Source organism: Ipomoea triloba, chromosome 10 (genome assembly GCF_003576645.1).
Source record: "Ipomoea triloba cultivar NCNSP0323 chromosome 10, ASM357664v1".
NCBI lineage: Eukaryota > Viridiplantae > Streptophyta > Magnoliopsida > Solanales > Convolvulaceae > Ipomoea > Ipomoea triloba.
This window is the reverse complement of record NC_044925.1, coordinates 29,415,783-29,437,719: the sequence shown is the minus strand read 5'-3', so window position 1 is coordinate 29,437,719 and position 21,937 is coordinate 29,415,783. Positions and strand designations below refer to the sequence as shown.

Here is a 21,937-nt window from a genome sequence, read left to right as displayed (position 1 = left end):
CGAAAGGATTGGTCACTGAAGTTAGATGATGCACTATGGGCTCTCAGGACTGCGTTCAAGACTCTGATTGGTGTGTCACCTTTCAAGCTTGTCTTTGGGAAGTCATGCCATTTATCGGTTGAGTATGAGCACAAGGCGTATTGGGCAGTTTCAAAACTAAATTTGGATGAGAGTTTGTCTCGTGAGAAGCGGTTGTTGTCCCTGAATGAGCTTGAGGAGTTCAAAATGGATGCCTATGAGAATGCCAAGATTTACAAAGAGAAGACCAAGTACTTTCATGATAAGAGGATCCTAAGAAGGAGTTTTGTGTAGTACCCCGTAAATTCGTTCAAGCCTTGAGACTGGTAATTAATTCCACCGGGCGATTTATTTGATTTAATTGGGCTTAGTCTTTCCAATTGATATATATATATATATATATATATATATATATATATATATATATATTCCTTGAACCCGGAATTTATTATTTTATTGAAAAGCCCAATTCTTGATTTAATTCTTGTAAGGGATTTATTCTAATTTGGATCCTTACAATTCTTATAAGTAAGAGTATTTTTATAATGACCCAATATATATTTATTCTTGAAGGATTAACTTCTTACAACTAGTAGTATAATAAATAACTAGTATTTTACCCGTGCGATGCACGGATGAAATTTTTGTATTAGATATTTAAATAATAAAATTAGAGGTTAAATTATAAACAATAAATAATTATCATATTTTTAGTGTATATTTGTTCAATGATAAGATAAGTGTAAAAGTATGAATAATATATTTCTCGATATTTAATTTCATTACTATCTAAATAAATACGGGAAAAAGTGTAAATAATTTTAAAAATCATTAAGATGTTTAAAGATTCTTGGAATCAAACTGTATTTTAATATTTTTTTAAATTACTTGATTTAAAATAGTTTTGATCCCATATTTTTTTTTGTATAATAAATATGTTTGAAAAGTTAAAAAAAATAGTATACAATAATCTGGAATTAAAAAAATCTCGAAATTAAAACATAATGACTTTAATTACTACTATAGTAAATTTTGTTTTGAAAGTAAAGAAGATAATAAATTTAATAACAATTATAAAGTTAAAATATTATTTTAGAATGAAGTCGAATATTTACAAATTCTGAAAAACTTCCTTGTATACAATGTTTGCTGTTGAAGTTTTTCTGGTGCTTTCACTGTCACAAATCAATATTTTTAGCCCTTCTGGAGTAGTGACCCTAGAAACTGCAACATATAATTGTCCATGACTAAAGACAGGTTTTTTCAAGAATAGGCCTACATGAGAAAGCGATTGTCCTTGACTCTTATTAATTGTCATTGCATATGAGACAATTAATGGAAATTGTCTTCTTTGAAATTTAAACGGCAACCTCAAGTCTGATGGAGTAAGTGACATTCTTGGTATGAGTACTTTCTCACCTGCACTGCTTCCGGACAATATCCTTGCTTCTAGAACATGGTTTCCAAGTTTAGTAATTACCATTCTTGTGCCATTACATAAACCAATTGAGTGGTCAATATTTCTTAATAGCATAACTGGAGTGCCAACTTTCAATGTCAATGCATGATTGGGTACACCTGAACAGTTGATTCCATTTAAAAATTCTGGAGTGTGAACATCAGCTAACATATCAACATTAGAATCAGATTTGCAATTACTATCACAACTCAAATATGTAATTCCATCAGACGTGTTTAAAGAACTCATATATTCATTTATAGAATGTACCACGTCAAGTGTTGGTGCCAATATCGCCCTTTTTTGTAAGTACGATGGATCATCAATTATACTTGAGAATGATGGATACGTGCTTTCCACAATTGCTTTAATGGGATCTGTAGAATACTGTAAGAGTATTTGTCCAGGTATCTCTATGTATTCACATGCATCTGTTTGCCCCTCAATTTTGCCATCTCCAATTTTTGCAATCCNGATTTATTTGATTTAATTGGGCTTAGTCTTTCCAATTGATATATATATATATATATATATATATATATATATATATATATATATTCCTTGAACCCGGAATTTATTATTTTATTGAAAAGCCCAATTCTTGATTTAATTCTTGTAAGGGATTTATTCTAATTTGGATCCTTACAATTCTTATAAGTAAGAGTATTTTTATAATGACCCAATATATATTTATTCTTGAAGGATTAACTTCTTACAACTAGTAGTATAATAAATAACTAGTATTTTACCCGTGCGATGCACGGATGAAATTTTTGTATTAGATATTTAAATAATAAAATTAGAGGTTAAATTATAAACAATAAATAATTATCATATTTTTAGTGTATATTTGTTCAATGATAAGATAAGTGTAAAAGTATGAATAATATATTTCTCGATATTTAATTTCATTACTATCTAAATAAATACGGGAAAAAGTGTAAATAATTTTAAAAATCATTAAGATGTTTAAAGATTCTTGGAATCAAACTGTATTTTAATATTTTTTTAAATTACTTGATTTAAAATAGTTTTGATCCCATATTTTTTTTTGTATAATAAATATGTTTGAAAAGTTAAAAAAAATAGTATACAATAATCTGGAATTAAAAAAATCTCGAAATTAAAACATAATGACTTTAATTACTACTATAGTAAATTTTGTTTTGAAAGTAAAGAAGATAATAAATTTAATAACAATTATAAAGTTAAAATATTATTTTAGAATGAAGTCGAATATTTACAAATTCTGAAAAACTTCCTTGTATACAATGTTTGCTGTTGAAGTTTTTCTGGTGCTTTCACTGTCACAAATCAATATTTTTAGCCCTTCTGGAGTAGTGACCCTAGAAACTGCAACATATAATTGTCCATGACTAAAGACAGGTTTTTTCAAGAATAGGCCTACATGAGAAAGCGATTGTCCTTGACTCTTATTAATTGTCATTGCATATGAGACAATTAATGGAAATTGTCTTCTTTGAAATTTAAACGGCAACCTCAAGTCTGATGGAGTAAGTGACATTCTTGGTATGAGTACTTTCTCACCTGCACTGCTTCCGGACAATATCCTTGCTTCTAGAACATGGTTTCCAAGTTTAGTAATTACCATTCTTGTGCCATTACATAAACCAATTGAGTGGTCAATATTTCTTAATAGCATAACTGGAGTGCCAACTTTCAATGTCAATGCATGATTGGGTACACCTGAACAGTTGATTCCATTTAAAAATTCTGGAGTGTGAACATCAGCTAACATATCAACATTAGAATCAGATTTGCAATTACTATCACAACTCAAATATGTAATTCCATCAGACGTGTTTAAAGAACTCATATATTCATTTATAGAATGTACCACGTCAAGTGTTGGTGCCAATATCGCCCTTTTTTGTAAGTACGATGGATCATCAATTATACTTGAGAATGATGGATACGTGCTTTCCACAATTGCTTTAATGGGATCTGTAGAATACTGTAAGAGTATTTGTCCAGGTATCTCTATGTATTCACATGCATCTGTTTGCCCCTCAATTTTGCCATCTCCAATTTTTGCAACATCTGTTTGCCCCTCAATTTTGCCATCTCCAATTTTTGCAATCCATGTTTGCCCCTCAATTTTGCCATCTCCAATTTTTGCAATCCATTCAGAAAAATGTTTCAGTTGTGCATAAATTTTTGCAATCCATTCAGAAAAATGTTTCAGTTGTGCATAATCATTATTTGACCATTCAGAAAAATGTTTCAGTTGTGCATAATCATTATTTGAGGATGAGTTTTGGAGTCTCATATTCTTTGTCAAGCGTAGGACTTTACAATACCTCTATAGGTAAGATGCATTTATTGTTGCATGCACAATATCTTGCCTAGTTCCTTTTGGTATAACTGGTAAAATTTGTCTGAAGTCTCCACCAAACACAACTGTTTTTCCTCCAAAAGGTACGTCTAGCCCTTGTGGGTTATTGAAACGCAATATATCACGCAAACTTCTATCCAAAGCTTCAAAGCAATGTTTGTGCATCATTGGCGCTTCATCCCAAATTATAAGTTTGCATTTAACAATGAGTTCGATCAGCTAATTCGCTACCTTGATTGATGTTACATGTAGAATCATCATTTGGATTTAGTGGTATTGCAAACCTTGAATGAGCAGTTATGCCACCAGGTAGTAGTAACGGAGCTATACCACTTGAAGCAACGTTGAGTACTATATCTCCTTTTGACCTTAATGCTGCTGACAATGTTCTCCAGACAAATGTCTTTCCAGTCCCTCCATAACCGTAAACGAAGAAAATGCCACCTAAATTTGCGTCTATAGCACTAATTATTGTGCTATAAACAACATGTTGTTCTGTTGTTAGATTGGAAATAAATTTTGTATGCTCTTCATGCATTTCTATTCTGTCATATCTCAACTCATCTTGCACCATCCGATTTATTGAACTGGATGCTCACTCAATGTCTAGAAGTGGCATTTGTGCAAAATCACGCAAACTCTTCCCACATCTTATTATTATTATAATAATTATTATTATACTTATTATTATTATTATTATTATTATTATTATTATTATTATTATATAAAAGATAAATTTCCCAAACCACAAATCCCTACCTAAACGGCAAAACAAATCCCTACACTATTTACAATAGTCAATAATAAAAATTCACATAGTATTCCTAATTCATAAGCTTAAAAGTATATCAATTTCCATGCATTGTGTTTATTAAAAAAAATTAAAGAATTCCTAATGTGATAAGTATCTGAATTTCCAATCATTGGCTAACCAAAAAAAAAAACTTAATTATTAATTTAATCAAGGAATATATTACCGTTTTTTCAAAAAGGAATATATTACCGTCTGTACGATTTGTGGGACTTAGTCGTGACTGTTTTATGGAGGTTGGTTCCAGCAACTGCTTCATGAGTATTATAGCCTAAATGTGTAGTTTGAAAAGAGTATGGAATAATATAGCTTAAAACTTAGTTGAAAGACAACAATTTTGTATTTATACTTTTGTGATGTAATATTTTTGTTAAAAGAATAATATATATTTTGATTTTGCTCATATTTAGAATGATTATCAATGAATATTTGATTTTAATTTATACACCATAATAAATTCAACAAATTTATAATTATTTTATGATTTGGTAAATATAAAATAAATGATTCTGTTCATATTTGTAATGATTTTTAACAATTATATATATATATATATATATATATATATATATATATATATATCAAAATCTTAGTAGAGCCATTTTTTTTCCTATTCAAAATTTGAATATTTGTATTTTATAAACAAAAAAATTGAAAAGTACATAAATAATACTTTTTTCTTAAGAGAAATAAGTAACAAATTTAATTTCTACTACTGTGTTATTCCTATAACATATTAAGATAAATAGAAAAAAGTAATAAAATAGAATTGAAATGAAATTAAATTGATTTATGGCTTACTCTTTTATAAAAACACAAAAAAATATTGTTATAAAAAATAAATAATATTTTTACACTACAATTGTGTTGTTCTTCACATTGTCCTTTTTTATATAATTAGTATTAGTATTATTATTATTATTATTATTACTATTATTATTATTATTATTATTATTATTATTATTATTATATAAAAGATAAATTTCCCAGAGCTCAAATCCTACCTAAACGGCAAAACCAAATCCCTACAGTATTTACAATAGTCAATAATAAAAATCCACATAGTATTCGTAATTCATAAGCTTAAAAGTATATCAATTCCCATGCATTTTCTTTATAAAAAAAAAGTAAAGAATTCATAAGCTGATAAGTATGTCAACTCCCAAGCATTGGCTAACCAAAAATAATTTTTAATTATTAATTTAATGAAAGAATATATTACCGTCTGTACGATTTTTGGGACTTAGCTGTGACTGTTTTATTGAGGTTGATTCCAGTAGCTGTTTCATGAGTATTATAGTTTAAATGTATAGTTTTTAAAGAGTATGGAATAATGTAGCTTAAAACTTAGTTGAAAGACAATAGTTTTGTATTTATATTTATGTGATGTAATATTTTAGTTAAATGAATAATATATATTTTGATTCTGCTCATATTTAGAATGATTATCAATGAATATTTGATTTAAATTTACACCATAATAAATTCAACAAATTTATAATTATTTTATCGATTAGGTACATATAAAATAAACGATTTTGCTCATATCTGTAATGATTTTCAACAATATTTGTTTTTATTTTACATTGTGGTGTTGACAGAAATAATATCCGTAATATCTAATTTAAGGAATTAATACAAATTTTTATATAAATTTTTAAAATAGATTGTAGTTAGGGTGCTTGATTATGTTCAAATGTTTCTTTTGATAAGCCTATTTTTTTACAATTTAATACAATTTGATTTCTTAATTATATTATTACTAAATTTCATTTCATTTTTTATGAGTAAATTGAATCAGGTAGTTTGTTATTATATAATTTTTTTGAGTACTACTGCAAATGTTACAATGTAGTATCTGTTCATTTGTTATTATATATTTATTTATATATATAGATAGATAGATAGTTAATATTTTTATAATCTAAGAGTAATAAAAAATCTCTTAAAAAAAGATTAATAAAATATAATATATGGAAATAAATATATTTAATGAAACATTTAATAGCACAAAAATCTGGTTTATAACAGAAATCCAATTTATAAAAACATGACAAATTAAAAAAATACTCATACCAACACAAATGCAAACTAATTCAACATAACTTTCAAACTTTCTGATACATACATAATATATGTAATGATCTTACCCTAGTTGATACATACATAATATATGTAATGATCTTTCCCTACTAATATAAAAGCCTTGTACTTGCAACCCTATTTCCCTTTTCATTTCCTGCAAGAATAATCCATCCTACTCCTTTCACCTCTAAAGAACCCTAAGTGAATCCTACACTTTCATCTTCAATATTCAAGTCAAGATTGTTCTTTTAGGATTGTTAAGCCTTGGGTAAGTGTCTATCTCTAGGAATATACCTTGCATCATGTTATTTTCATAATCTTTATACAAGTTCTTATGTTGATCTTTTGGGGATCTTTTGGGGAAAAGATGATCAAGGTGGACGTGAAGCTTTGTAGGGAGGTTTGAGAGTTCTTGGGTGAAGTGTTCTTCAAGAGGTAACCACTATGTCCACTAAAATCTATTTTCACACTCTCAATCTATGATATTACTTGGTGTACACGTTGGAATCCTGATGATTTCCTGGCTGTTAGCCTATTTGTTGTTGTCTGTAAAGTCATCTTTGATGGATTATGAACTTGTGTTCTTGATCCTTTGCTTATTGATGTTATGGATATTTATTGGTATGTATTCCTTGATTATTTGGCTTCTGGGAGTTGTAATCTGAGCAATATAATCCTATTTTCGTATTCTGATCTGAACATTTCGTATTCTGTCTGATTTGTTCTGGGATGGGTTGGATCACACTTACAGAGGAACTCAACGGAATAATTTGCCCCGTTGGTGTCTTCCGCAAGTGTGTGGCGGTGGAGGATGGCGGAGGAGGGTGTTCCGCCAAGGTGGTCTGCCTCCTTCTTGCGGAGGAGTGCGGCGGAGCTAGGGGATCCGCTGGGGTGTTCCGTCTGGTCTACTGGCATTCTGGTTTGAATAACCTATTCTGTGGTCTGTTTGTTTGGTTGTTTCCCCTTTTGATCTGAACCTTGTTGGAGTATTTTGTTGGGTATTTTACCATGTTTTGGAGTATTTATTCCTATCTCTTGGTCTATCTTTTGAGTCTCTTGATTTGTTGAATCCTTGATTATATTATCTGGGAGTTGGTTTGTGTTCATAATCTGAGATGAACACTCTGAGGTTGTCCTTGGGCTGAGATTGAGGTTGGATGTGGAGGGTGAATCTTTGAGTATCTTTGTGTATTTTGGGGCTCTATTTGTCATTGTGTATATGGGCACTATTTTCCATTTGTGTATATGGGCACTATTTGCCATTTGTGTAGTTGAGGACTATTTGCCTCTATGTATTCGGGCACGATTTGCCTTTGTTTATTTTGGGCACCATTTGCCTTTATGATTCGGGCATTATATGTCTCCGTGAACTGAGTTTGGGTTTGATGATTGGTGGGAGGTTGGTATGTTGGTTGGAGGGTAAGGGTTTGTTCTTATCCTTAGGTTGAGGTCTGTTTGGTCTCTTTACTTGATTTTCGAGTTATATCGTATCTCGTGGTTGTTGATTATTCTTGGATATATTCTTGTTGGTCGTTTCTTACGAGTATTCTATTGAATTCTTGATTCTGTTGATATCTTATTATCTTGTGAAATTCAATTGAATATTTGTATTGTTGAGAAGTCTTGGTTTATCCTTTATTCAGCGTGTTGTTGTTGAGTATCTGATTTTAAGTATCGAACAGTTCGTTGGTGTATATATTCTATATTGGTGTGTAAATCTATTTACAACTTATTATATATCTATATTTCCTTGCGGGTGTGGTTGCTTAGTAGTCTTTTGCTAATGGTTTCTTGTATGTTTTCCAGGTATGCAATAAGTCTAAGTGAGAGCGCGTTAGAGCTTATCCTTATGAGGCAGCTTAGACATAGTTATGTTGTTTTAGGCCTGTGAGCCAATGATGAGATTATATACTCTTGTTTAGATTTCGGATGTTTTGATATTACTTGAGGATTATATCTATACAGTTCAGTTCTTTTGGTTAGCCTGTGCATCTAGGCCGCGTTTTCTCTTACCTAGATGTGGCATGATACCCCTTTAGGTTATAAATCGCTTCCGCTATGTATGTTTGATACTTGAGATAGGTAGCTTTTGCGTTAAAGTTTAGCTATCTCGGCTTGTGAAAAGTTGGGGTGTCATAGTTGGTATCAGAGCCTGTGTTGAGGTCTAAGTAGGAATCCTAGGGATTGAATTCTTGAGACTCTAGGACTTGATCAGTAGAAATTAAGATGTTTGAGAATCCTAGGATGTGTGAATTCTAGGAACCGCGGTGAGGACGCGCCTTATCTATTTATATTATTTGTGTCTTGTTAACCTTGTTGTTTGCAACTTGTGGGCGCGTCTTCCGGGTAAGTTCTTAATCGTTTTTAGATACGTTGCTTCATTTTAGAATTGCTTAGGAGCCTACTTTAGATTAGGGATGAGTAGTTAGTTGATGCGAAACGATAGATAGCACCATATGCGTCTAAGCAATCAGAAGATTGGCGGCTCGTTGAAGAAGACTAATCTACTCGTAGCTCGGAGTCATCGGTAGCAGTCTACGTTCCTCGGAATTGGTGTCTTCGCGCGTGTAGCATCGTCTACAAGATACTCGTTGACCTCAAGACTTGAAGAACAAATTTCGTGCAACCGAAGTTTGATGCAAGAGAAAGCAAAAGGGGGCTCGAAGACCCTCGGCTACGAGGGAACGTCAAGAGCGAATGCTGACGCGTCAATAAAGAGTTAAAGCACGCCAAGTAGGAGCTTTCGGATCAACAATAAGGAGTCTTATGCGAGCAAAACTCGGGTTTGACGTTGCATGAAGAATTGGAATGTGAGGTTGGGTTGCTCAGACATTAAGGTAGTTCTACCTACCTCTAACGCGGCAATGAAGGAACGAGTTAGAAGTTGCAACCTTAAAGGAAAAGAGGACTAAGACAAGTGGAAAGGAACTCGAATCCTTCAGACCCCCGAAGATAAGAAGAAACGTCATTAACAAGTTGTCCGATCTCATGAAGTGCGAAGGGACTAAGAAGCGAATTGCGAAATAAGGACCTCGTGTAATCTATTCGGTGCACCTTGGGAGCAACTCCTTGTGCAAGAGCTTAAGGAAAGGAACCTTGGTGTAAAGAAAGAAATGAGGAGTAGCTAAGCAAGCTAGTAGAAGACCGGATCGTCAAAAGATCAAGACCAACCAAAGTGAACCTAAAGGCTAGCACAATCCAAGAGGTTGATCCTAAGAGAAGCTTAGCTTATATACCCTGCATTTGGAAGGTACCATTGATCGCGCTAAACGCATAGATTAAAGTTGAGAGCTGCAATCCACTACCCCGGATGACCGACAAGAAGAACTAATGAAGAATTGAAAGGACGAGTCGACATATATACTCACGCTATTAATCTACAAAGATCCCAAGATTAATATCAAGACTCGATTGAACCGTTCTACATCAGCGCCAACCCCTCGAGTAATCAAAGGACTCCTCGTACGATCAAAAGAGCAAGAATTCTTAATGCTAAAGAAGGTGCACGCGTTACATTGCCTTTAGGACCTCGATGTTCCAGAGTACAAGAAAGTAAACCCGGTTCCCAAGATCACCGGTAATCTTAGGCGAATCTCCTTTCAAGGTAGAGCGTATGAAAGGAAGATAATTGTGATTCATCGCCTTCGGCCTCTCCTGGAGTGATAAGGATGTGTGGGCCGTAGCTTATAAAGTAGAGCTTATACGAACTGTAGACCCATGTTGCGTAGGAAGCAAGTTAAAACACGTCAATCGGTCAGAGTGTCGTGATCAAATCGTCAAGCCGTGGAAATCGCTTAGAGTTGAGAGACTCCTTATCCTTCTTAAAGCCGGATTCTTCCTTGCTCATTGCAATCCCAATTATCCTTCCATAAAGAAATCCCTTCCAAATTGTCCTCTGTTTCTTGAAACTCTAAATGCCTTTTGTTGAAACATCCCTCCTATTGATTCTAGACCCATTTGATATTTTCCCTTGACACTGAATTTCCCTTTTCCTTTGAGGAATTGCATACCCTATCGTTAAAGAATCCTTTCTATCTTTCTAGATCTCATTGCTATCGTCCCTTGAAACCGAATTTCTCTCATTCCCTTGGAAAGTGTATATCCTTTCGTTGAGACATCCCTTCAGTTTATTTTAAATCTCATTCTTATCTCCTTTCAAGATTGAATTTCTTTCTTCCCTTGAAGAGCTGAATACCTTATCATTGACAAATCATTTCTGTCTTTCCAGACCTCGTTCCCAACTCCTCTTGGAACATGATTCCTTTCTTTTCCTTGAATAAGCTAAATACCCTATCGTTGGAAAACTCTTCCTGTGTTTTCAATCTCGCCCTATCTGTTCTCGAAGCCAAGTTCTTTTCGTTCCTTCCCTTTTATTGAAAGAACTTGATATTCCCTTGATTGAGAAATACTTTTGGCCTCTTCGAACCTCGTCCTTATCTTCTTTCGAAGCCGATTTCTTTTCTTTTTCTTAAAGAACTTGACATCCCCTTTTATTGAAAAGTCGTTCTCATCCCCTCGAACGTTGTTCCTGTGTGCTTCTTGAAAATATCTTTTGCAAGGTGATAACCTTATTTCCTAAGTTGTAACCTTGATAACTCTTGATTCCATTCTTAACCAATGTTGTTCTTGAATCTTAAACCTTAACCCTTCACTCTCTTTTTCCTTATTGGGTCAAATTTTCAAAATGAGCATACGTTCTATAAATGTTTTCCTCTATCTGCCACTGTACTAGTTTTAACTTTCTGTAACGAATTTGCATTATGGAATGGTTCTGAGTTGGATCTTTCAAGAAACTGGAGTTCGCCTAAGCTGTCAAAAGGTTAAAGCAAAGAAGTGTAGCAGCCTGTTCAGTTGGGAAGATTTTGTAAATCGGGTAACCCTAAGGTCGTAGCGTCTGCAAGTGTCATCGGAAAAGTTGAGTTGATTCAAGAAAGAATGAAAGCCGCCCATGACCAATAGAAGACATATGCCGACCAAGTTAGACCAGATGCGTTTCGCGTTTGCTGCTGAAGATATATGTGCATGATGCGCTTCGTGATATCCAGCTTGAAGTCGTAACCTTTAAAGATGCTCTATCTTATGAAGAGAAGCCGGCAAGAATTTTGGTCACCCAGTCAAGAGAAGCGCACCAGTAAGCAATGAAGTCCGGGAAGGCGGTGTGATCCAACCATGTGGCCAAAGGAGCAACCTTGGATATGGGGGATGTGATGAGGAATCAGTTCCAGCGTTGTGTGATCAAGGTAGGCAAGTTTAAGCTTTAGGTAGAGTTCTTTTTAGGTTGTGTATTCTCTCGCTTGGGTTGGGTAAGTTAGAAGGTTAGGAGTCAGTGGTGTAGGGTGTTTTTTTTTTTGTTAAGTTGGCTGAGAAATCCTTTTTCTTTAACCTTCGATCAATCCTTTATTTCCTTGAACCGTTCCGTTTCAAGTTCCCATGAGCTTTGAGCTTCGGGGACGAAGCTCCTTTTAAGGGGGGTAGAGTGTAGTACCCCGTAAATTCGTTCAAGCCTTGAGACCGGTAATTAATTCCACCGGGCGATTTATTTGATTTAATTGGGCTTAGTCTTTCCAATTGATATATATATATATATATATATTCCTTGAACTCGGAATTTATTATTTTATTGAAAAGCCAAATTCTTGATTTAATTCTTGTAAGGGATTTATTCTAATTTGGATCCTTACAATTCTTATAAGTAAGAGTATTTTTATAATGACCCAATATATATTTATTCTTGAAGGATTAACTTCTTACAACTAGTAGTATAATAAATAATGTGTGACCCATTTTATAAGGGCCCATTATTTTATGTCTTACCCTAGTTGATACATACATAATATATGTAATGATCTTTCCCTACTAATATAAAAGCCTTGTACTTGCAACCCTATTTCCCTTTTCATTTCCTGCAAGAATAATCCATCCTACTCCTTTCACCTCTAAAGAACCCTAAGTGAATCCTACACTTTCATCTTCAATATTCAAGTCAAGATTGTTCTTTTAGGACTGTTAAGGCTTGGGTAAGTGTCTATCTCTAGGAATATACCTTGCATCATGTTATTTTCATAATCTTTATACAAGTTCTTAAGTTGATCTTTTGGGGATCTTTTGGGGAAAAGATGATCAAGGTGGAGGTGAAGCTTTGTAGGGAGGTTTGAGAGTTCTTGGGTGAAGTGTGCTTCAAGAGGTAACCACTATGTCCACTAAAATCTATTTTCACACTCTCAATCTATGATATTACTTGGTGTGTTGGAATCCTGATGATTTCCTGGCTGTTAGCCTATTTGTTGTTGTCTGTAAAGTCATCTTTGATGGATTATTAACTTGTGTTCTTGATCCTTTTCTTATTGATGTTATGGATATTTATTAGTATGGATTCCTTGATTATTTGGCTTCTGGGAGTTGTAATCTGAGCAATATAATCCTATTTTCGTATTCTGATATGAACATTTCGTATTCTGTCTGATCTGTTCTGGGAGGGGTTGGATCACACTTACGGAGGAACTCAACGGAATAATGTGCCCCGTTGGTGTCTTCCGCAAGTGTGTGGCGGTGGAGGATGGCGGAGGAGGGTGTTCCGCCAAGGTGGTCCGCCTCCTTTTTACGAAGGAGTGCGGCGGAGCTAGGGGATCCGCTGGGGTGTTCCGTCTGGTCTACTGGCATTCTGGTTTCAATAACCTGTTCTGTGGTCTGTTTGTTTGGTTGTTTCCCCTTTTGTTCTGAACCTTGTTGGAGTATTTTGTTGGGTATTTTACCATGTTTTTGGAGTATTTATTCCTATCTCTTGGTCTATCTTTTGAGTCTCTTGATTTGTTGAATCCTTGATTATATTATCTGGGAGTTGGTTTGTGTTCATAATCTGAGATGAACACTCTGAGGTTGTCCTTGGGCTGAGATTGAGGTTGGATGTGGAGGGTGAATCTTTGAGTATCTTTGTGTATTTTGGGGCTCTATTTGCCATTGTGTATATTGGCACTATTTGCCATTTGTGTATATGGGCACTATTTGCCATTTGTGTAGTTGAGGACTATTTGCCTCTATGTATTCGGGCACGATTTGCCTTTGTGTATTTTGGGCACCATTTGCCTTTATGATTCGGGCATTATATGTCTCCGTGAACTGAGTTCGGGTTTGATGATTGGTGGGAGGTTGGTATGTTGGTTGGAGGGTAAGGGTTAGTACTTATCCTTAGGTTAAGGTCGTTTCATACGAGTATTCTATTGAATTATTGATTCTGTTGATATCTTATTATCTTGTGAAATTCAATTGAATATTTGTATTGTTGAGAAGTCTTGGTTTATCCTTTATTCAGCGTGTTGTTGTTGAGTATCCGATTTTAAGTATCGAATAGTTCGTTGGTGTATATATTCTATATGGGTGTGTAAACCTATTTACAACTTATTATATATCTATATTTCCTTGCGGGTGTGAGTGCTGGTTACTTAGCAGTGTTTTGGTAATGGTTTCTTGTATGTTTTCCAGGTATGCAATAAGTCTAAGCGAGAGCGCGTTAGAGCTTATCCTTATGAGGCAGCTTAGACATAGTTATGTTGTTTTAGACTTTATGTTTGGGCCTGTGAGCCAATGATGAGATTATATACTCTTGTTTAGATTTCGGATGTTTTGATATTACTTGAGGATTATATCTATACAGTTCAGTTCTTTTGGTTAGCCTGTGCATCTAGGTCGCGTTTTCTCTTACCTAGATGTGGCATGATACCCCTTTAGGTTATAAATCGCTTCCGCTATGTATGTTTGATAGTTGAGATAGGCAGCTTTTGCGTTAAAGTTTAGCTATCTCGGCTTGTGAAAAGTTGGGGTGTCACATTTTGAGCCGGGTGATCAAGTGTTGTTGTACAATTCCCGTTTGAAATTGTTTCCTGGGAAGCTCAAGTGTAGATGGTCAGGACCGTTTAAGGTGGTTGAGCAATCTCCATCTGGTGCGGTTACTATTGTTGGCACTACTGGCGATCCATTTGTGGTCAATGGTCAGAGGTTGAAGTATTTCAATGCTCCAGAATCGAAGGGGGGGGGGGTGGCTAAAGTAGTTTGGGATCTCTTTATTCCCATCTACTCTTGATGTCCATGAGGTTGAGTCGAGCTAGCGACAGTAAACTTAGCGCTTCATGGGAGGCAGCTCATGTTATCCTTTACTTTTCTACATTTTATTTTACTGCGTTTTATTTTTGTTTTAGTTCGAGGTAGAGTTAGGAGGTTTTTTCATGTTTACGGGGTGATAATTGGGTTGTTTTTGTTTGAGGTTTGCATTAATTTAGTTTTGAGAAAATGGGGAATGGTTGGAATTGAAGTGTTTATGCTTTGAATGGGTTTAGAAGTGTTTTGGGAGTATTTTGAATTGACTTGCAGGTGAAACCGAGCTTTGGCACGAACACACAGGATTTTGCAGATGGAGGGCTCGGATACACGGCCATGGTCACGGTCGGGTACCCGGCCGTGAGGCTTAGTGTGACGTTCCAGTACGTACAGCGCAATAGAGGGCCCAGGGTCCTGGCCACCATCCCGGTCGTGACCCTGGCCGTGATAAGATCGGTGAGATTCCAGTACGCACAGTGCTATTGAGGGCTCAGGGTCCCGGCCACCATCCTAGCCGTGACCCTGGCCGTGATGATTTTCCAGATTTCCGGTACGTACAGCATAATCCAGGGCTTTAGGTCACGGGCCACCTCCCGGCCGTGACCCTACCCGTGATCTTTTTACAGAATTCCAGTGTCTACAGGGCTATACAAGGCTCTGGTCACGGCCATCCTCCCGATCGTGACCCAGCCCGCGAGGATTTTACAAATTTCTAGTGCGTTACACAGCTTTAGAGGCCTCAGGGTCACGGGCCACCTCCCGGCCGTGACCCAGGTTGTGATGATTCCAAGTAATTTCCAGTACGCACAAGGCGTTTGAGGCCTCTAGGTCACGGCCACCCTCCCGGCCGTGATCGCGGGCGCGGGTTTAAAACCCAACCCGCGATCCCCTTTCATTTTACCCCCAAATCCCAACCCTAGTTCTTTCTCTCTCATATTCTCTCCTTCCCCATCCCTTCTCCACTATATTTGCCTCCATTGATTTGTGATATCTTGCTCTATTGCTCTTCAATCTCTTATTCTTCTTCAAATATTCAAGGTTTGATTCTCAATTGCTTTACTTTCCACATCTCAATTTCGAATTTATGGTTTAATATTCTTGGGTTTGCTTGAATATTGATAAGCACCAAGAATAGTCCGATTTAAGGGTCATTTACGAGCTAAAATTGCATAGTTTCCTACCCATTCATAAGGATTTCATGCATTAAGACTCGGATGTGATAAAAAACCTCTAACACGATTATAGAAGATGTTTTGAAGCTATTTCTACAGCCACAAGATGGATTCAGGGCCAAAATGTCGAAGATTCAAGGCTCGACGCGTCGAGCCCCAGCCTCGACGCGTCGAGAAATGACGGGATGCATTCTGCCTCGAAATCGCAAGACTCGACGCGTCGAACCTCTGATTCGACGCGTCGAATGCCCTGTGACAGCACAGATTTCAGCTTCGGGAAAATTGTCTATTTTGCCCCCATTTTGCTCCCACTATATAAGGCTCATTATCCCAAGACCTAGAGAGCAACAATTAGTTTTTAGATCAAATTTCTTAGAGTTTTCTCCCCTCTTGGGAGAAAACTTCATCTCCTTAGGTAGATTATAGAAACAATGTGAGGAGAGTAGAAGATTAGAGCAAGAATGTAATAGATCCCATGGATGGTGACTCTTCATTTCCATATATATTTTAAGTTCATCTCTGTTCCTTTACATCTTCTATTTCTTTTCCTTGTTTCTTTATTTTAATGTTTGATTAGTTTAGAAAGGGGATTGGTGGCCCCGAAACTAGCTTTATGGTTGATTTAATGTTATGTTTTTCTTAAAGTTGTGAGCTTTATGTTCTTGTATTTGAATGCTTGTGTGGGTGATGTTTGGTGTTGTTTTGTGCCTATGTGTGGCCACACTAGGTAGCAAACTCTGTGAAAGTGATTGTGTGCGCGATAGCGGCCTCTTACAAGTCCTACTCACCTACGTCTCCGCCCTTAGTTCGAAAGGACGAGGTCCGAGAAGAGTGGTAGACAAAGTGTTTGATAAAATGCCCCAGCCGAATGAGGATATGGGAGTCCGAATGTGACGCCACTCGGTGATGTGCCTAAAACTCCCTTGTTAAATCCGAGGCATATGCTCGCATAACCGATAGAATCTTGGACCATATATGCTAGCCAAGAGCCCCAATCTCCATATTACCCTTATTCTTGCTTTTGTTATTTTTAGATTTCCAATTTCCTTGCACTTATGCTTTCAATTTCTTGTCATTCTTGTAAATCTTAACCCTCAACCTCCTAAAAGTCAACATACATTTGACTCCAAGCCTGCCTTCCTTGAGAGACACGACACTCGGGCAGTTTTCCTCGTTTTATCACCTTCATACCACCTCACAGCAAAATACTACCCTTCAAATTGGCGCCGTTGCCGGGGAAGGCAAACGGTTTTTGAATTGTGTAGACATTTTTGAAGTTGGATTTTAAGAGTTCTTGAATTTCTTTCTTTTTGTTTGTTTTATTTTCTTATTTTTGGTTGCTTGGTTAGAGAAGTGAGCTTATTTATCTTGAATATATTGTTGCTCACTTGCAACTACTTCTAGTTGCAAATATTTGTTGTTGGCTAAGCTTTGTGCAGGAAATTTTTGTTGAAAATTACTTGAAAGCTTGCCAATGAGTGCTCAAATGAATCCCCATGGTTACCCACATCATGGAGGACAATCTTATAGAAATCCTCTACCTCAACCATATCCCTATTACTCCCATTCTACCTATACTTACCCTTCACCAACATATCACTACCCACCTCCAAATCCTTACCCATTTCCACACCACTACTTACCACCTCCCTATCCTTATCCATTTCATACACACAATCATCACCCACACCCATATGAAACACCACCTCCACCTTTATAAGAAAATTACCCTTCACAATCACCCAATTTTCAAGAAAATGACTCGTTGAGCTCTAAAGATATATTTCAAAATATAGAGAGTAAGCTTGTACAAATGATGAAAAAAATCGACCCAAGCTATACTCACGAGCCAAATTTATTCCCCAATTCCCACCCAAACACCCACTACCCACCTCCATCACCATTTAATGAAGGAAACAATGCTTCACATTTCTTTGAAACACCACCTTCCAACAAATATTTTCCCCACCCAATCCTTGTGATTATATCCCACCGGCCAAGGACGAAATTGAGATTCTAAAAGAAAAAATAGAAGCATTCACGAGGATGGCCAAGGAGGATACGGCTAATTTAAAAGCCGAAATAAAGAGTGAATTGAAAGACTATCTTGCTACCCTCCGGGAGGAAGGACTTCCATTAGAAAAGGTTGAAACGAAAATGCTATCTATGATAGAGGAGCTCATGAAGACAAGCTCACTACGGGTTAACTACCCCATTGTAGATGATTCCCCGACTTTGGAAGCCCATCCAAGGATTGCACAAGAGGTTGGTAAAGAACAAAATGTTAGTAAAGAGGTGAGTGTTGAAGAGAAAGTAGATTGTTATGCCCCGGTGCTTGAAGAAGTCCCAATTTTTGAATTGGAAGATCCAAAAGAGGTAGAGATAAAGAGTGAAGATGAGGACATCGAAGTAGTGTGGGAAGATGAAGAGCCGACATGTGGTAACATTCTTAATTCTTCTTGTGTTAATATTCTTGAAAATCATTGTGCTCTTATTGAAAACACTTTTGACACTTGTGTGGATGACTTCCCTTTGAATTGCAATAGTGATCTATATGCTTATGACACTACTCGTTTTTATTTCCGGGAGGATGATTCCATAGGTTTTGTTAATGATGATTCTATTAACAAATGTGAAAGTGTTGATTCAGTTGATAATGATAATTGTGTTCCTCATAAGGATGACTCCCTTTGCATTAATATTTCCACTACATGTGATTATGATTGCTTTAAATTTCGGGAGGATGATTCCGTAGAAAATTGTGATATATTGATTAATGATTGTAAGGATTCTCTCTTGTTTGCTAATGATTATGCTTGCTTTAACTTTTTGGAAGATGAATCCTTTGACTTGGGAGAGAATGAATTGATGAGTGCGGGGGATGATGCTTCATTTTACTCATGTGAGGGTGAGAGTGATTTTTCTAATCAAATAGAGTGGGGAGATGAGAAAAGAGAATGTGAGGAAGAGATGATAGAAAATGATGGGATTTTCACGTTTGATCTTATGGAGAAAGTTGAGTGGGGAGACCTTGTTAAAACCGAAATTGAGAAAGGGAGTGAGGAGATATGGTATAAAGAGAGTGCTACAAATGAAAAGATCTTTAGGGGGAGAAGAGAGGAAGAGGAAAAGGAAGTTCACACCATCCTAGAAGAATTAAGGAGGGTGTTTGTGGTTAAAAGTCTTCCAACTATGCATATTGTTCTTCCTTTATTTGCGTGGGAATTCAAGGATGTTCCCCATCTTGGGGCATACCTTGAAGCTAAGGTTCACAGGACGCTTGGTAAGGTCCCAAAATCAGTGTGCTTCGAAGGATAGAGCACACCACGTCTGGCCAGGAGACGTTAAACCATGGCGATCTTGGCAGGCAATCCCAACGTTATCCTTTATTTTTTTAAGCAAATTTTATTTACGGTTATTATTTTGTTCCTTTTAGTTGCTTTAAGTTTATTTCTATGCAGCCCGTTTAAGCTAACAGATGCAGGATAAACATTTAGGAGACATAGATTTACTTTTAAATTGCTTGATACCAAAGGAAAGAAGAGACCATCGAGCCGACAATCTTAAAGAAATAGATGGGCAGCAAGTTGAGGATAAGGTTGTAGAGACGCACTGTATGGTATATCATTCTAATTTTTCTTCCAATTTTTTTATGAGCAAATTTGTCTTGGTTCACAGAGGATGAGTTGCATGATTTTGTTATAATGGGTATAATATTTTTAGAAAACTTATTTGAAGCCCAGAGCACACTTTTGAAGTGTGGAAATATGCCTTAGTGTACAATCTTTTAAGACCCTAATCCATTTTCCTCCGTTCCTCATGGAAACATCGAGGACGATGTTCACTTTTAAGTGTGGAAAGGATATATGTTTCTTGAAATAGTTGATTGACTGAGTGATAAGGTATAGGAACTAGAGGGCGTGTTATTGCCAATACTATCTAGGCGGGTTCCTAAACCTTGTGCCAAATATGAATGTTTTAAATATGCTTTGGAAGTTACACTTTGCACCAATTTGCACAATTTGACCCAAAATTGAAATTTTTTTTTGTGCTTGCATGTTCTTCACCTTGTATTTTGTTTGGACCTCAGTCAAGGATCTCTCGAAGTGGGAGTGTGTACCCCCTGAGTTTTAGAAAGATAAAAATTGCGAAGCCCGGAAATCGAACTAATCTTAGCAGGACATGGGGCAAAAGGAGAGCCTTAAAGTGAGCTTTGAGTGAAAAAAAAATCCCTACTCCCTAGAAAAAGGCATGAGGGGTTGATATGGTGAAACGTGAATAAAGGCTTTAAAAAAGGCCACTCCCAGAGATAAGATCCGAGGAAAGCCTTCTCGCTAGGAAGTGTTCAACCATAGTCTTCAAATGCTATACCTGGAGTCGGTTGTCCACTTAAAATGTTCCTAGGAGAAGAGAAAATTGAGAGTGATCGCCCAAGCCTCGCTAGGATTCGGGCACCCATTGCACTGTCTTCGAAAAAGCATGGGGCTCCATGTGAAGTCGGGTAGCCCGATGACGCTATCCTAGGAGGTGAGAAAATAGAGTGATCGCCCAAGCCATGGCGATGAGCGGTCCATGTCCCTGCCCTCACTTATTTTTACGTAAAGGGGCTTTGGTGTTTTGGTTGGAAATTGGCTAGGGTGTGCACATCGTTCCCACTAGTCGGATCGGCTGGAGGCCCCTAGAAAATACAAGGTGAAACCCTTTTGTTATTTGCATGCTTGAAAGGTGTGAATAAAACTTTTTATGTTATATCCATCTCTTGAGACCTTTACTTCCTTAGCATATTTCTTACATTGGTCGGCATGAGTTTAGTGGTCTTGGTGGATAGTGTAGGGAATTTCACCCGCTCAACTCCGAACACCCACACATCGCTTGATCAATCAACAATGAGAAAACGAACTATCCTTGGTGCTTATATGATTAGGATTTGATAGTATGCTTGCTTGAGGACAAGCAAGGTTTAAGTGTGGAAACTTTGATAAACACCAAGAATAGTCCGATTTAAGGGTCATTTACGGGCTAAAATTGCATAATTTGCTACCCATTCATAAGGATTTCATGCATTAAGACTCGGATGTGATCAAAAACCTCTAACACGATTATGGAAGATGTTTTGAAGCTAATTCTACAACCACAAGAAGGATTCAGGGCCAAAATGTCAAAGATTCAAGGCTCGACGCGTCGAGCCCCAACATCGACGCGTCGAGAAATGACGGGATGCATTCTGCCTCGAAATCGCAAGACTCGATGCGTTGAACCTCTGATTCGACGCGTCGAATGCCCTGTGACAGCACAGATTTCAGCTTCGGGAAAATTGTCTATTTTGCCTCCATTTTGCTCCCACTATATAAGGCTCATTATCCCAAGACCTAGAGAGCAACAATTAGTTTTTAGATCAAATTTCTTAGAGTTTTCTCCCCTCTTGGGAGAAAACTTCATCTCCTTAGGTAGATTATAGAAACAATGTGAGGAGAGTAGAAGATTGGAGCAAGAATGTAATAGATCCCATGGATGGTGACTCTTCATTTCCATATATATTTTAAGTTCATCTTTGTTCCTTTACATCTTCTATTTCTTTTCCTTGTTTCTTTATTTTAATGTTTGATTAGTTTAGAAAGGGGATTGGTGGCTCCGAAACTAGCTTTATGGTTGATTTAATGTTATGTTTTTCTTAAAGTTGTGAGCTTTATGTTCTTGTATTTGAATGCTTGTGTGGGTGATGTTTGGTGTTGTTTTGTGCCTATGTGTGGCCACACTAGGTAGCAAACTCTGTGAAAGTGATTGTGTGCGCGATAGCGGCCTCTTACGAGTCCTACTCACCTACGTCTCCGCCCTTAGTTCGAAAGGACGAGGTCCGAGAAGAGTGGTAGACAAAGTGTTTGATAAAATGCCCCAGCCGAATGAGGATATGGAAGTCCGAATGTGACGCCACTCGGTGATGTGCC

The 21,937-nt window shown here is 36.5% G+C and overlaps 2 protein-coding genes across 2 annotated transcripts; both read right to left on the bottom strand.

The window, feature by feature from the left end:
• Positions 1 to 1,129: 1,129 nt before the first annotated feature.
• Positions 1,130 to 1,932, bottom strand: LOC116033447 (ATP-dependent DNA helicase PIF1-like). The gene is made up of 2 exons (XM_031276187.1): positions 1,903 to 1,932; positions 1,130 to 1,864 (listed from the first exon to the last, which is right to left on the bottom strand). Exons 1-2 carry the CDS (start codon positions 1,930 to 1,932, stop codon positions 1,130 to 1,132), a joined length of 765 nt encoding a protein of 254 aa, XP_031132047.1.
• A 785-nt stretch (positions 1,933 to 2,717) lies between these two features.
• LOC116033446 (ATP-dependent DNA helicase PIF7-like) lies at positions 2,718 to 4,407 on the bottom strand. Its single transcript, XM_031276186.1, has 2 exons — positions 4,080 to 4,407; positions 2,718 to 3,442 (listed from the first exon to the last, which is right to left on the bottom strand). The coding sequence occupies exons 1-2, from the start codon at positions 4,405 to 4,407 to the stop codon at positions 2,718 to 2,720; spliced, it is 1,053 nt and encodes a 350-aa protein (XP_031132046.1).
• Between the last annotated feature and the right edge of the window lie 17,530 nt (positions 4,408 to 21,937).